Source organism: Salvelinus alpinus, chromosome 23 (genome assembly GCF_045679555.1).
Source record: "Salvelinus alpinus chromosome 23, SLU_Salpinus.1, whole genome shotgun sequence".
Lineage (NCBI taxonomy): Eukaryota > Metazoa > Chordata > Actinopteri > Salmoniformes > Salmonidae > Salvelinus > Salvelinus alpinus.
In genome coordinates, this window is record NC_092108.1 from 4,687,616 (window position 1) to 4,704,594 (window position 16,979).

Sequence of the window (16,979 nt, forward strand, 5' to 3'; positions counted from 1 at the left end):
GAAGATTTCTAATCGATACGAAATGGAATTACATAATTAAGTTGGCTAATTGAGAAGGAGTGTAGACTACAATGATCAACCAACAGGTAGGCTGTTTAATCTGAATGGAGGAGTTGTAGGGGACACAGAGCGCAGCAAAATATCCTCAATTAGTTTGCTAGCTATCAATCTTTTTTTAACTAACTTACACTACATGGCCACTGCTCGTCCAACATCTCATTCCAAAATTCATGGGCATTAGTATGGAGTTGGTCGCCCCCCGCTTTGCTGCTATAACAGCCTCCACTCTTCTGGGAAGGCTTTCCACTACAACCTTACCGTGAAATGCTTACTTACAAGCCCTTAACCAATAATGCCGTTTTAAGGAAATTGAGTTAAGAAAAATATTTACTAAATAAGCGAAAGTAAAAAAATAAATAAAAAGTAACACAATAAAATTACAATGAAGAGGCTGTATACAGGGGGTACCGGTACTGAGTCAATGTGCGGGGGTACAGGTTAGAGGTCATTTGTACATGTAGGTAGGGGTGAAGTGAGTAGGGCTTCTCCCCCACATGTCTGTGCTGAAACAACAAGCAGAGTGCACTGCCTTTCCTGAGCCACGTGAGTCCCCATTCTGTAAAATGTATTTCGACTATCCGGATATCTGGGAGAAAAAAATATATATTATTCGAATAGTGAAATCAAGTGCCCGTCCCTACTTGTAATCAACTTAATTAGAAAAACAAGGCTATTTATTCTGTTTTCAAGATTTTAATTATTCTCTTTTCCTCTACAGAGTCTGAAGACCCTCCGTCTGTAAACCCCTCAAGTGTGGACGTGGATGATGACCACATGGATGACTCGGACGTGGAGAAGGTCTCTGAAGGCAAACGGAGCACCGTGAAGGCCTCACCCTCCATGTCCGGCCTGGACGAGTATGAGTTCAAAGACGAGGAGGAAGAAGACCTGAGTAAAGCCCTGAACGACAGACACATCCTCCGGAGAGAACTGAGGCAGGAAGAGAAGGATCATTTGGCCGTGAAGCAGAGCGGTAAAGGGGACGGGAGCGGCTCTGTCCAGTCTAAGAAGACGAAGACGTCGTCCCGCGTCCTGTATTGCAGCTCTGATAGTTCCAGTGATGAGATGGAGATGCCGTCAGAGAGAAGGAGCTCTCCGACCTGCTCCCACGGCTCGGAGGGACACAAGGCGCCAGATGCCAGCAGGACTAAGAAAGAGAACCTCACGACTTCCGAAAAGAAAGACAAAGGCAGCAAAGTAAAGAAGAAGAACAAGAGCAAGAGCAAGAACAAGGAGAACCAGGAGGATGGGAAGGAAAACAGCAAAGCTCTGGTGTTCTCCGTAGCCACCGTGTCGGAGACACACACGGATAAGAACAGCCGGGGACTCTGTGGGGACGAAGACTCGTTCAAGATGTCCTTCAGTCCCAAGGACGACTCGTCCGTCCACCTCTTCCATCTGTCTGCCACCGTCAAGTCCCCGAAGCTCAACCACGGCCTGGCCGACAAGCAGCCGTCCTCCAACCCGCTCAAACAGGAGAACGCCAAGATGACGTGCGTCTCGATTGCCGAAGGCCCCTGTCCGCCAGATGGTGTCAAGTACAACCACTACAACCCAGAGTCTGAGTTCTGCACAGAGAGCTCCAGTAGTAAAGGCTGCAAGCACAAGGAGAAGAGCAAGCACCACCAGAATGACGTCACCGTGGACGCTGGTGGTGGTGCTGTGGGGGAAGATGGAGGCTCCAGTCCGTATAATAAAGACGGCAGCGTTGCCAACAGCGTGGACGTCACTGAAGGTGGTGCCTTACGGAAGACGGATAAGGACGGCAAGGTGGTCAAGAAGCACAAGTTAAAACACAAGGAGAAGGACAAGCCCAGGAGGGAGTATGAGCCAGAGAGGAACCGCCACCGGCAGAAAGAGGGCAGTAGGAAGGACGGCCACAGGAACCTGGAATTCGACCGTGAGTTCTGGAAAGAGAACTTCTTCAACGATGACGAACCTTTGCCTCCAGGGAAAATGGAGAGGGAGGACTGCGGATCTCCTCAGAATACCTCAACATCGGGCAGCTCTCCTGTGAAGGAAGAGAGAAAAGAGACAAAAGAGAAACACCCCTCTAGCATCAGCAGCAAGGAGAAGAGGCCGAGAAGAGAAGAGGAGCGCTTGAAGAAGGAGAGGAAAGAACCCTCGTCTGTCTGTAAAGAGGAGAGAGGGGGAAAGGATGGGAAGCTCAGTGAGCGTGAGGAGAGGACTGAGTGCCTAAGCTCTGTACGGGTTTCGGTTCCTGAGGAGACGCAGCATAACTCCACCAGTGGGAAAGACGAACCGGAGGAGAAACCGGTAACGGGGACCACATCTACGGCTGATTCAGATCAGCTGGATGCCTCTGAGAAATGCCAGCGGGACAAATACGACAGGAGGTCTTCTGTAAAGGACCGTGAGGCTGACAAGACGGATAAAAAGCATCCCGACAAAGAAAAGAAAGTCAAGATTGAGCACCCTGAGAAATCAGAGAATTCACAGAATTCCATGGATCGCTGGAAAGAGAGGGAGAAGGAAAGGATGGCGTCCCCTGGTGACAAGAACCACAAAGAGATCGAGAAGCTCAGAGCCTTGTCCGCGACGAAAAAACACGAGGAGAGCAAGGACAAGAAGAGCAAAGACAAGCCAGATAAGAGGAGTGACAGGGTGAGGGAGTACAACGCGGGAGAACACAAAGACAGGACAAGCTCCGATAAGAAAGGAAAACCACCTTTAGAGAAATCCATGGACCACAGTAAATCCGATCGCTCTAAGGAAAAGGAGAACGACAAAGACTGCGATAAGAAGAAAAAAGAAAAATCTAAAGACAGCTCTTCCTCATCTTCCTCCAGCTCTAACCTGAAGCTCCTCTTGGAGGAGAAGGGCTATGTGTCTGAAAGTGGCAAGACATTACCAGCAAAACTACTGAAGACAGAGGACCTCCTAAAGACGCCAGAGAAAGACCGGAGAGACCGAGAATCCAGAGACTCTGACAGGCACCGAGATCGGGACAAAGACCGTTCCAAGGACCGTTCCAAGGAGGGTAGCAAGGCCAGTAAGACCAAACCCAATGAGACAGAGGCTAACCGAGACAACAGGTCCAAAGCTAAAGCCTCGTCTGCCACCCGGGAAGAGCAGAAGCCCAAAGAGAAACGCCTGGTCAACGAAGACCTGAGGCAGACCAGCTTCGAACGGATGCTGAGTCTGAAGGACCAGGAGATTGAACAGTGGCACCGGAAGCATCTAGAAAAGATCAAACAGAAGGAGCGGGAGAGGATGAAACAACGGCCCTCCTCTACGACGACAGACCCAGGGAAGCTCAAAAGCAAAGCCAAAGCCAAGACGACGTCCTCGTCTTCTGGAGAAACGTGCTTGAGCAAAGAATTGCTTCGCTCCAAGAGCTCTGAAGGCTCCTCCGACGTTCACTGTCGGGACAGAGACAAACCCCTTAAGGACAGCACCAGCTCCAGGACCATGTCTCTGGACGGGAAGACACTCTCCTGCCTCAGTGGGAAGCTGATGGCTGGTATGGAGAACAGCTTGAGCAGGTCACCCAGGCCAGAAAGCCAGCGGTCGGGTCTCATGTCCAGGTCTGTGTCTATGGTCTCTGTGGCCAGCTCTGAAGACTCCTGTCAGGCTACATTGCTGACGCCGAGACCTATTGAGTACGACTCGGATATGACCCTGGAACCCTCCCAGGACTTTCAGCTGCCTTTCCTCCTGTCTTCCTTCCTCTCGTATCCTGCCGTTCACGACAACATTCTTCTAGAAGAGCCGGGGCAAGATAACCAGACTCCGCTGCAGAGCAGAAACGCTTCCCCCTGCCTTAGGGCTATTCTGGACGAAGACGCTAACTGTGCGACGGCGTCTGAGGGCAGACCTTTCGAAACTCTGTCCAAGGCCGCCGTGGTGCCTGCTGCTCAACCCAGTGAAGAGCCCACAAGTGTTCAGCCTTTAGAGACCTGTGCAGATCCAGAGGAGAGCCAGAGTCAAAGTGATCCAATTCAGATGCTTCCGAATCTTCCTAATGCAATAACAGATGCAGATCTCAACACTGAGAGTAAAGGGAACACCGCTTCAGGTGTCTATCTCCCACCTCAAGCGTACAACACCAGAGATCCTCACATAAAGCACTCCTCAACACTTCAGCAGGCTAGTGTCCCACAGCTAGCTACACCAGAACAGAGAGGGTTTTCTTCCACCTCTGATCCTCTCCTAATACGGGACGTCCAGTGTATCCCCGTGGAGACCTCCAGTGCGGCACCTGAATGTAGCATAAAGGACCTGCCCTCTGAGGACATGACGCCACTGGTGACATTATCTTCTCTATCCTGTCAACTGCCGTTCTCCAGGACCGAAACCACCTCATCTCTCTCTGCTAGCCAGTTATGGGAAATCCTTCCAAACACCAGTATGGTGACCTCACAGCAGATGCAGACAGAGACTGATGGAGATCTGGCTCTTGATCCTAAAGATAAAACTCCAGTTGAGAGTGCAGCCAGCAGCGCTGAAAGCAGAGCAGCTGTAGAGAGCCTTCAGAGTGCGTTAGGAGCCTCTAGACCGGAATGGATGGACAACCCAGTAGCCTCCACCAGCGCTAGCTCAGAGGACTCCATGATGACCACCAGCAAAACCAAGGACTCCACGATGATCACCAGCAAAACCAAGGACTCTCCAGAGGAGATGGACACTGACGTGAACAGTGAAGACTGTAAGAAATCCAGATTCTCCAGTGACATTGTGGGTCCTAGCGATCCTCAGCCGGACAAAAACTATCATACTAGCCAGCTTACGTCATCCACTGTGTCGCGCTGCTCGAGCCCTGAACACAAGGAAGAAGAAACTTCTGATGCTCCTGATCGCATATTGGAGAAGTGGAGTGGTCCCGAGGCCATGTCAACAGAAAAGGCTAGCTGTTGGTCTTCGTCAGAGGGCAGTAGTATGGTCACCATCCCTGAGGTGAAGGCAGAGCCATGCCAAGAGCCTACCTCCGAGGAGAGACCAGAAGGACAGACTCCCTCGATTGTTGGATCAGACCAAACCCAGAGTGTTTCTGGACAGAGTAGTAACTTCCAGCAGGGCTCCCAGACAGACCAGAGTGTTAGTAGTTACAGCAGCAGTGGGGTCTCTGCTAGCTCTTCCCCCCAGTCTGGGGACAGAGACTCTGACTCCTCCGGGGCTAAGGCCAAGGTCCTCTCCCTAACCATGGAGGAGGACCAGGACTTCCAGCAGACCCACCCCAGAAAGAAGAAGATGCCCAGATTGTCTACCTCCAACCAGGCTGGAGGCAGCATGCAACAGGTGGGCTCGTCTGGAAGATAGGATAAGGGAGAGGGAATGGGTACGTCTAGAAAAGGGTGAGAATGTGTTTTTAGGAGGGAAGGACATTGAGGACAATATGAAGGAGAGAGGAAAGGGAAAGGAAGGAGGGAAGGAGAGAGGAAAGGGAAAGGAAGGAGGGAAGGAGAGAGGAAAGGGGAGGAAGGAGTATTGACGTTTTGAAGAGAAGTCGGAGAGTGGGTAGGTGAAAGGGAGGAGGGACAGAGATACGGAGTGGTAGGTCTAGTTGTAAGGGTGGACATTCGGGACAACATTTCTTATCTTGGGGACAGTAAAGTTTCTTATCTCCTCTACCTTATCTTACCGTATTTCTCTTCTCTCCTTATCAGGAGTCTCTGGCGTCCATCGTTGACTCTCTGAAGCTGGAGGAGATTCAGCCGTACCAGACGGAGAGGGCCAACCCTTACTACGAGTTCCTGCACATCCGCAAGAAGATCGAGGAGAAGCGTAAAGTGCTGCTGAGCGTCATCCCCCAGCCGCCGCAGTATTACGACGAATACATGACTTTTACTGGATCATACCTGCTAGACGGGAACCCGCTCAGCAAACTCTGTATTCCAACTGTGAGTCTGGAGGTTTTTTTTTTTGTAAATCAACTGTCATTTATTCATCTTCTCTTATGTGAGTCTGTCTGTTTATTCACAGAGTCCCCAAGATTCATTAGTTTTGCTCCTTGACTAGAAAGCTGTATTGACACTTGAGGGCATCTCCACTCTTCTGTCCTTTTCTTTTGTCCCCTTTCTTTCTCTTCTGTCCTTTACTTTTTTTTCTCTTTCCCTGTGTCTCTCCTTTCTTGTTGTTTCTTCCATTTAAAATATAAAAAAGTGATTTCTAGTATAGTTCTGGGAAATGTTTAAATTTGTATTGCTGAAGTCCTCGACTCAAGACACCAGCATTAAAAAAGGGTCTTATTAAACAAATATTTAACGTTTCATGATGTTGAACTTATTTGTAATGTTTATTTGTCTCTATTAACAGATCACTCCTCCTCCGTCTCTTCCGGACCAACTGAAGGAGATGTTTAAACAACAGGAAGTTGTTCGTATGAAGCTACGGTTGCAACACAGCATTGAACGGGTATGTGGAGTAATTCATTGCTGCTATAACAGCCTCCACTCTTCTGGGAAGGCTTTCCACTAGATGTTGGAACATTGCTGCTATAACAGCCTCCACTCTTCTGGGAAGGCATTCCACTAGATGTTGGAACATTGCTGCTATAACAGCCTCCACTCTTCTGGGAAGGCTTTCCACTAGATGTTGGAACATTGCTGCTATAACAGCCTCCACTCTTCTGGGAAGGCTTTCCACTAGATGTTGGAACATTGCTGCTATAACAGCCTCCACTCTTCTGGGAAGGCTTTCCACTAGATGTTGGAACATTGCTGCTACAACAGCCTCCACTCTTCTGGGAAGGCTTTCCACTAGATGTTGGAACATTGCTGCTATAACAGCCTCCACTCTTCTGGGAAGGCTTTCCACTAGATGTTGGAACATTGCTGCTATAACAGCCTCCACTCTTCTGGGAAGGCTTTCCACTAGATGTTGGAACATTGCTGCTACAACAGCCTCCACTCTTCTGGGAAGGCTTTCCACTAGATGTTGGAACATTGCTGCTATAACAGCCTCCACTCTTCTGGGAAGGCTTTCCACTAGATGTTGGAACATTACTGCTATAACAGCCTCCACTCTTCTGGGAAGGCTTTCCACTAGATGTTGGAACATTGCTGCTATAACAGCCTCCACTCTTCTGGGAAGGCTTTCCACTAGATGTTGGAACATTACTGCTATAACAGCCTCCACTCTTCTGGGAAGGCTTTCCACTAGATGTTGGAACATTGCTGCTATAACAGCCTCCACTCTTCTGGGAAGGCTTTCCACTAGATGTTGGAACATTGCTGCTATAACAGCCTCCACTCTTCTGGGAAGGCTTTCCACTAGATGTTGGAACATTGCTGCTATAACAGCCTCCACTCTTCTGGGAAGGCTTTCCACTAGATGTTGGAACATTGCTGCTACAACAGCCTCCACTCTTCTGGGAAGGCTTTCCACTAGATGTTGGAACATTGCTGCTATAACAGCCTCCACTCTTCTGGGAAGGCTTTCCACTAGATGTTGGAACATTGCTGCTATAACAGCCTCCACTCTTCTGGGAAGGCTTTCCACTAGATGTTGGAACATTGCTGCTACAACAGCCTCCACTCTTCTGGGAAGGCTTTCCACTAGATGTTGGAACATTGCTGCTATAACAGCCTCCACTCTTCTGGGAAGGCTTTCCACTAGATGTTGGAACATTACTGCTATAACAGCCTCCACTCTTCTGGGAAGGCTTTCCACTAGATGTTGGAACATTGCTGCTATAACAGCCTCCACTCTTCTGGGAAGGCTTTCCACTAGATGTTGGAACATTACTGCTATAACAGCCTCCACTCTTCTGGGAAGGCTTTCCACTAGATGTTGGAACATTACTGCTATAACAGCCTCCACTCTTCTGGGAAGGCTTTCCACTAGATGTTGGAACATTGCTGTGGGGACTTGGTTCCATTCAGCTACATGAGAATTAGTGAGGTCGGACACTGATGTTGGGCGATGGCGTTGAGGTCAGGGCTCTGTGCAGACCAGTCAAGTTCTTCCACACTGATCTCGACAAACCATTTCTGTATCGACCTTGCTTTGTGCGTGGAGGCATGAAAAAGGAAAGGGCTTTCCCCAAACTGTTGCCACAAAGTTGGAGGCACAGAATCATCTAGAATGTCATTGTATGCTGTAGCATTAAGATTTCTCTTCACTGGAACTAAGGGACCCGAACCATGAAAAACAGCCCCAGACCATTATTCCTCCTCCACCAAACTTTACAGTTGGCACTATGCATTGGGGCAGGTAGCGTTCTCCTTGTATCCGCCAAACCCAGATACATCTGTCGGATTGCTTTACACCGATCCAGCCGACGCATGGTATTGCACTTGGTGATCCTAGGCTTGTGTGCGGCTGCTCAGCCATGGAAACCCATTTCATGAAACTCCCGACGAACAGTTCCTGTGCTGATGTTGCTTCCAGTAACCTTTCGGTTACTTTCCCAACATTCTCAACCGCTAGGCTACCTGCCACCCTTTTTTGTGATTTTTTTGTGGTCAATGAACCGTTTCTTTGTGGATTTTGATGTGCTTGGGGCTATCGTCTTGCTGGAAGAGTCTCTTGCAGCCAAGTTTCAGCCTCCTGGCAGAAGCGACCAGGTTTTTGGTTAAAATGTCCTGGTACTGGTTAGAATGTCCTGGTACTGGTTAGAATGTCCTGGTACTGGTTCAAATGTCCTGGTACTGGTTAGAATGTCCTGGTTCTGGTTAAAATGTCCTGGTTCTGGTTAAAATGTCCTGGTACTGGTTAGAATGTCCTGGTACTGGTTAGAATGTCCTGGTACTGGTTAAAATGTCCTGGTTCTGGTTAAAATGTCCTGGTACTGGTTAGAATGTCCTGGTACTGGTTAAAATGTCCTGGTACTGGTTAGAATGTCCTGGTACTGGTTAAAATGTCCTGGTACTGGTTAGAATGTCCTGGTACTGGTTAAAATGTCCTGGTTCTGGTTAAAATGTCCTGGTACTGGTTAGAATGTCCTGGTACTGGTTAGAATGTCCTGGTACTGGTTAAAATGTCCTGGTTCTGGTTAAAATGTCCTGGTACTGGTTAGAATGTCCTGGTACTGGTTAGAATGTCCTGGTTCTGGGTAAAGTTCATGATGCCGTTGACCTGAACAAGGCCCCAGGACCAGTAGAAGAAAGATAGTCCCATAACATCAAAGATCCACCACCACATTTTACAGAAGGGATGGTGTTCTTTTCTGAATATGCATCTTTGTTTAGACTCCCAACCCACCACTGGTGTGTGTGACCAAAGAACTCTATTTTCAGGTCATCTGAGCACCGGTTCCAATCCAAGTGCCAATGTGTTTACAGTCTCCGGACTAGAACCCCATTTGAAAACATGTGGTTTGAATTGAAGCAGGCAGTCCATAAGCGATTTGGAAAGAATCTGTATGGAGGAATGGTCTAAAATTTCTCTCCGACGTGTTCTTCAATCTCATAAAACGTTATAGAGCCAGTGCTATCCTCTGTGCTATCCTCTGTGCTATCCTCTGTGCTATCCTCTGTGCTATCCTCTGTGCTATCCTCTGTGCTATCCTCTGTGCTATCCTCAGTGCTATCCCCTGTGCTATCCTCTGTGCTATCCTCTGTGCTATCCTCTGTGCTATCCTCAGTGCTATCTTCTGTGCTATCTTCTGTGCTATCCTCAGTGCTATCCTCAGTGCTATCCTCAGTGCTATCCTCAGTGCTATCCTCTGTGCTATCCTCTGTGCTATCCTCTGTGCTATCCTCTGTGCTATCCTCTGTGCTATCCCCAGTGCTATCCTCAGTGCTATCCTCTGTGCTATCCCCTGTGCTATCCTCTGTGCTATCCTCTGTGCTATCCTCTGTGCTATCCTCTGTGCTATCCTCTGTGCTATCCTCTGTGCTATCCCCAGTGCTATCCTCAGTGCTATCCTCAGTGCTATCCCCTGTGCTATCCTCTGTGCTATCCCCAGTGCTATCCCCAGTGCTATCCTCTGTGCTATCCTCAGTGCTATCCTCTGTGCTATCCTCAGTGCTATCCTCAGTGCTATCCTCAGTGCTATCCCCAGTGCTATCCTCAGTGCTATCCTCACAGGGGAAGGATGCTGGGCTAAACTGTCTCTTTAGATTAGTTTGAATCATTTTTAAACATAATGTGTATACATACATACATACATACATACATACAGTACGTACGTAAATACATACATACATACATACATACATACATACATACATACATACATACAGTAAATACATACATACATACATACATACATACATACATACATACATACATACATACATACATACATACAGTGGGGAGAACAAGTATTTGATACACTGCCGATTTTGCAGGTTTTCCTACTTACAAAGCATGTAGAGGTCTGTAATTTTTATCATAGGTACACTTCAACTATGAGAGACGGAATCTAAAACAAAAATCCAGAAAATCACGTTGTATGATTTTTAAGTAATTAATTTGCATTTTATTGCATGACATAAGTATTTGATCACCTACCAACCAGTAAGAATTCCGGCTCTCACAGACCTGTTAGTTTTTCTTTAAGAAGCCCTCCTGTTCTCCACTCATTACGTGTATTAACTGCACCTGTTTGAACTCATTACCTGTATAAAAGACACCTGTCCACACACTCAATCAAACAGACTTCAACCTCTCCACAATGGCCAAGACCAGAGAGCTGTGTAAAGACATCAGGGATAAAATTGTAGACCTGCACAAGGCTAGGATGGGCTACAGAACAATAGGCAAGCAGCTTGGTGAGAAGGCAACAACTGTTGGCGCAATTATTAGAAAATGGAAGAAGTTAAAGATGACAGTCAATCACCCTCGGTCTGGGGCTCCATGCAAGATCTCACCTCGTGGGGCATCAATGATCATGAGGAAGGTGAGGGATCAGCCCAGAACTACACGGCAGGACCTGGTCAATGACCTGAAGAGAGCTGGGACCACAGTCTCAAAGAAAACCATTAGTAACACACTACGCCGTCATGGATTAAAATCCTGCAGCGCACGCAAGGTCCCCCTGCTCAAGCCAGCGCATGTCCTGGCCTGTCTGAAGTTTGCCAATGACCATCTGGATGATCCAGAGGAGGAATGGGAGAAGGTCATGTGGTCTGATGAGACAAAAATAGAGCTTTTTGGTCTAAACTCCACTCGCCGTGTTTGGAGGAAGAAGAAGGATGAGTACAACCCCGAGAACACCATCCCAACCGTGAAGCATGGAGGTGGAAACATCATTCTTTGGGGATGCTTTTCTGCAAAGGGGACAGGACAACTGCACCGTATTGAGGGGAGGATGGATGGGGCCATGTATCGCGAGATCTTGGCCAACAACCTCCTTCCCTCAGTAAGAGCATTGAAGATGGGTCGTGGCTGGGTCTTCCAGCATGACAACGACCGGAAACACACAGCCAGGGCAACTAAGGAGTGGCTCCGTAAGAAGCATCTCAAGGTCCTGGAGTGGCCTAGCCAGTCTCCAGACCTGAACCCAATAGAAAATCTTTGGAGGGAGCTGAAATTCCGTATTGCCCAGCGACAGCCCCGAAACCTGAAGGATCTGGAGAAGGTCTGTATGGAGGAGTGGGCCAAAATCCCTGCTGCAGTGTGTGCAAACCTGGTCAAGAACTACAGGAAACGTATGATCTCTGTAATTGCAAACAAAAGGTTTCTGTACCAAATATTAAGTTCTGCTTTTCTGATGTATCAAATACTTATGTCATGCAATAAAATGCAAATTAATTACTTAAAAATCATACAATGTGATTTTCTGGATTTTTGTTTTAGATTCCGTCTCTCACAGTTGAAGTGTACCTATGATAAAAATTACAGACCTCTACATGCTTTGTAAGTAGGAAAACCTGCAAAATCGGCAGTGTATCAAATACTTGTTCTCCCCACTGTACATACATACAGTACCAGTCAAAAGTTGACACACCTACTCATTCAAGGGTTTTTCTTTATTTTTTACTATTTTCCACATTGTAGAATAATAGTGAAGACATCAAAACTATGAAATAACACATATGGAATCATGTAGTAACCAGAAAAGTGCGAAACAAATCTAAATATATTTTATGTTTTAGGTACTTGTTACTTCATAGTTGCTACCCTTTTCCTTGATGACAGCTTTGCACTCTCAAATGTTTTTGTTTTTTTATTAAGAAAAATGAATATGGTGGCAAACTTTTGACTGGTACGATATATATTTGTATATATTTATTATTTTATATATATAGCTAAATTTATTGATTTGACTGTCATCGTTATCAAGGGTCAATAATGTTGGACCCAGCTGCATTTAGTTATTTTATAAACGGTTACTTTGAATATTGTTTCTCATTACAAATACAAGGAGATGCTTTAGTTTCATCATCTTCTCTGCTTTGTTCTGAATCAGCTATTAAACCCAACTCATTCAACCTTGAATTACATGAATTACAACTCTCCTGTCTGATTATTCTAGTCCAACTCTCCTGTCTGATTATTCTAGTCCAACACTCCTGTCTGATTATTCTAGTCCAACTCTCCTGTCTGATTATTCTAGTCCAACTCTCCTGTCTGATTATTCTAGTCCAACTCAACTCCCCCCGTCTTCCTTATGAATTACAACACTCCTGTCTGATTATTCTAGTCCAACTCAACTCCCCCGTCATCCTCATGAATTACAACACTCCTGTCTGATTATTCTAGTCCAACACTCCTGTCTGATTATTCTAGTCCAACACTCCTGTCTGATTATTCTAGTCCAACACTCCTGTCTGATTATTCTAGTCCAACACTCCTGTCTGATTATTCTAGTCCAACTCTCCTGTCTGATTATTCTAGTCCAACACTCCTGTCTGATTATTCTAGTCCAACACTCCTGTCTGATTATTCTAGTCCAACACTCCTGTCTGATTATTCTAGTCCAACTCTCCTGTCTGATTATTCTAGTCCAACACTCCTGTCTGGCTATTCTAGTCCAACACTCCTGTCTGATTATTCTAGTCCAACACTCCTGTCTGATTATTCTAGTCCAACTCTCCTGTCTGATTATTCTAGTCCAACTCTCCTGTCTGATTATTCTAGTCCAACACTCCTGTCTGATTATTCTAGTCCAACACTCCTGTCTGATTATTCTAGTCCAACTCTCCTGTCTGATTATTCTAGTCCAACACTCCTGTCTGATTATTCTAGTCCAACACTCCTGTCTGATTATTCTAGTCCAACTCTCCTGTCTGATTATTCTAGTCCAACACTCCTGTCTGATTATTCTAGTCCAACTCTCCTGTCTGATTATTCTAGTCCAACACTCCTGTCTGATTATTCTAGTCCAACACTCCTGTCTGATTATTCTAGTCCAACTCTCCTGTCTGATTATTCTAGTCCAACACTCCTGTCTGATTATTCTAGTCCAACACTCCTGTCTGATTATTCTAGTCCAACACTCCTGTCTGATTATTCTAGTCCAACACTCCTGTCTGATTATTCTAGTCCAACTCTCCTGTCTGATTATTCTAGTCCAACACTCCTGTCTGATTATTCTAGTCCAACACTCCTGTCTGATTATTCTAGTCCAACTCTCCTGTCTGATTATTCTAGTCCAACACTCCTGTCTGATTATTCTAGTCCAACTCAACTCCTGTCTGATTATTCTAGTCCAACTCAACTCCTGTCTGATTATTCTAGTCCAACTCAACTCCTGTCTGATTATTCTAGTCCAACACAACTCCTGTCTGATTATTCTAGTCCAACTCTCCTGTCTGATTATTCTAGTCCAACACTCCTGTCTGATTATTCTAGTCCAACACTCCTGTCTGATTATTCTAGTCCAACACTCCTGTCTGATTATTCTAGTCCAACACTCCTGTCTGATTATTCTAGTCCAACACTCCTGTCTGATTATTCTAGTCCAACACTCCTGTCTGATTATTCTAGTCCAACACTCCTGTCTGATTATTCTAGTCCAACACTCCTGTCTGATTATTCTAGTCCAACACTCCTGTCTGATTATTCTAGTCCAACACTCCTGTCTGATTATTCTAGTCCAACTCTCCTGTCTGATTATTCTAGTCCAACTCTCCTGTCTGATTATTCTAGTCCAACACTCCTGTCTGATTATTCTAGTCCAACACTCCTGTCTGATTATTCTAGTCCAACTCTCCTGTCTGATTATTCTAGTCCAACTCTCCTGTCTGATTATTCTAGTCCAACACTCCTGTCTGATTATTCTAGTCCAACACTCCTGTCTGATTATTCTAGTCCAACACTCCTGTCTGATTATTCTAGTCCAACTCTCCTGTCTGATTATTCTAGTCCAACACTCCTGTCTGATTATTCTAGTCCAACACTCCTGTCTGATTATTCTAGTCCAACCCTCCTGTCTGATTATTCTAGTCCAACCCTCCTGTCTGATTATTCTAGTCCAACCCTCCTGTCTGATTATTCTAGTCCAACCCTCCTGTCTGATTATTCTAGTCCAACACTCCTGTCTGATTATTCTAGTCCAACACTCCTGTCTGGCTATTCTAGTCCAACACTCCTGTCTGATTATTCTAGTCCAACACTCCTGTCTGATTATTCTAGTCCAACTCTCCTGTCTGATTATTCTAGTCCAACACTCCTGTCTGGTTATTCTAGTCCAACACTCCTGTCTGGTTATTCTAGTCCAACACTCCTGTCTGATTATTCTAGTCCAACTCTCCTGTCTGATTATTCTAGACCAACACTCCTGTCTGATTATTCTAGTCCAACTCTCCTGTCTGATTATTCTAGTCCAACACTCCTGTCTGATTATTCTAGTCCAACTCTCCTGTCTGATTATTCTAGTCCAACACTCCTGTCTGATTATTCTAGTCCAACACTCCTGTCTGATTATTCTAGTCCAACACTCCTGTCTGATTATTCTAGTCCAACACTCCTGTCTGATTATTCTAGTCCAACACTCCTGTCTGATTATTCTAGTCCAACACTCCTGTCTGATTATTCTAGTCCAACACTCCTGTCTGATTATTCTAGTCCAACACTCCTGTCTGATTATTCTAGTCCAACACTCCTGTCTGATTATTCTAGTCCAACACTCCTGTCTGATTATTCTAGTCCAACTCTCCTGTCTGATTATTCTAGTCCAACTCTCCTGTCTGATTATTCTAGTCCAACACTCCTGTCTGATTATTCTAATCCAACACTCCTGTCTGATTATTCTAGTCCAACACTCCTGTCTGATTATTCTAGTCCAACTCTCCTGTCTGATTATTCTAGTCCAACTCTCCTGTCTGATTATTCTAGTCCAACACTCCTGTCTGATTATTCTAGTCCAACACTCCTGTCTGATTATTCTAGTCCAACTCTCCTGTCTGATTATTCTAGTCCAACACTCCTGTCTGATTATTCTAGTCCAACACTCCTGTCTGATTATTCTAGTCCAACACTCCTGTCTGATTATTCTAGTCCAACACTCCTGTCTGATTATTCTAGTCCAACACTCCTGTCTGATTATTCTAGTCCAACACTCCTGTCTGATTATTCTAGTCCAACACTCCTGTCTGATTATTCTAGTCCAACACTCCTGTCTGATTATTCTAGTCCAACACTCCTGTCTGATTATTCTAGTCCAACACTCCTGTCTGATTATTCTAGTCCAACTCTCCTGTCTGATTATTCTAGTCCAACTCTCCTGTCTGATTATTCTAGTCCAACACTCCTGTCTGATTATTCTAATCCAACACTCCTGTCTGATTATTCTAGTCCAACACTCCTGTCTGATTATTCTAGTCCAACTCTCCTGTCTGATTATTCTAGTCCAACTCTCCTGTCTGATTATTCTAGTCCAACACTCCTGTCTGATTATTCTAGTCCAACACTCCTGTCTGATTATTCTAGTCCAACTCTCCTGTCTGATTATTCTAGTCCAACACTCCTGTCTGATTATTCTAGTCCAACACTCCTGTCTGATTATTCTAGTCCAACTCAACTCCCTCTTTTTTTTTCCTTCCAGGAAAAGCTGATTGTTTCCAACGAGCAGGAGGTGTTACGAGTCCACTACCGGGCCGCCAGAACGCTAGCCAATCAGACGCTCCCGTTCAGTGCATGCACCGTGCTATTGGACGCTGAAGTGTATAACATGCCTCAGGATGCCCAATCAAGTGGCATGATGTCACGCACTGTCGAATCAGTAAGTTTTGGCATCAAATCACATTTATTTAGAATTGATCGTGTACTCTGGAATGGATAAGTTGGCATCAATCAACTAATCAAATGTATTTGTAAATTATTTTTACAACAGCAGTTACGTTTCCATTTGAGTCATTCCGCTTTTATCCAGAGACACTCACTTGTTGACGCGAAGGGCTTTTTACAACAAGTGTTTTAAAAATCACGATGGTTTTTAACAGAACTGAACTTTACTACTGACAGTTCTGAGTAACGTTGTACTAATGATGTTTACGTGTGTGTTTTGGTTTCCAGGGTGACCAAGATGGCAAGACGTCGGTGAGGGGCCGTTTCAACGCCCGCCAGTTCATGTCCTGGTTACAAGACGTGGACGACAAGTTCGATAAACTCAAGGTAAGATTTCTCTGAAAAATAATATCCGTACTACCTGTAATCTGGAAATACATTTTTTTTGAGCATGTAGCCAATGGCATGGATGTTCATGAGTTTCATTCATCCTGTTTAACCACATGAGTTTTATGATTTGAACTATCAATATTTCAGAAACCTCAAATTTGAAATGTATTCCTTTAGCGAATCAATCATGTCCAGTGTCATCCAATTGTTTAATATTTGATGTATTCTCTCTGTCTCTCTCTCTCGCTCGCTGTCTCTCTCTCTCTCTCTCGCTGTCTCTCTCTCTCTCTGTCTCGCTGTCTCTCTCTCTCTCTCGCGGTCTCTCTCGCGGTCTCTCTCTCTCTCTCTCTCTGTCTCTCTCGCTGTCGCTCTCTCTCGCTGTCGCTCTCTCTCTCGCTGTCGCTCCCTCTCTCTCTCTCGCTGTCGCTCCCTCTCTCTCTCTCGCTGTC

At 45.7% G+C, this 16,979-nt stretch overlaps 1 protein-coding gene across 2 annotated transcripts in view; it reads left to right on the forward strand.

Annotated features, from left to right (window-relative positions):
* Nucleotides 1-16,979, forward strand: part of ankrd12 (ankyrin repeat domain 12) — a 143,853-nt gene that overhangs the window by 126,389 nt on the left and 485 nt on the right. For both annotated transcript variants that reach the window (XM_071360720.1, XM_071360721.1), the window contains 5 exons: nucleotides 779-5,319; nucleotides 5,688-5,921; nucleotides 6,337-6,435; nucleotides 15,959-16,135; nucleotides 16,429-16,527. In XM_071360720.1, the coding sequence (XP_071216821.1) occupies nucleotides 779-5,319; nucleotides 5,688-5,921; nucleotides 6,337-6,435; nucleotides 15,959-16,135; nucleotides 16,429-16,527 (5,150 nt within the window). The remainder of the gene's footprint in view (nucleotides 1-778; nucleotides 5,320-5,687; nucleotides 5,922-6,336; nucleotides 6,436-15,958; nucleotides 16,136-16,428; nucleotides 16,528-16,979) is intronic.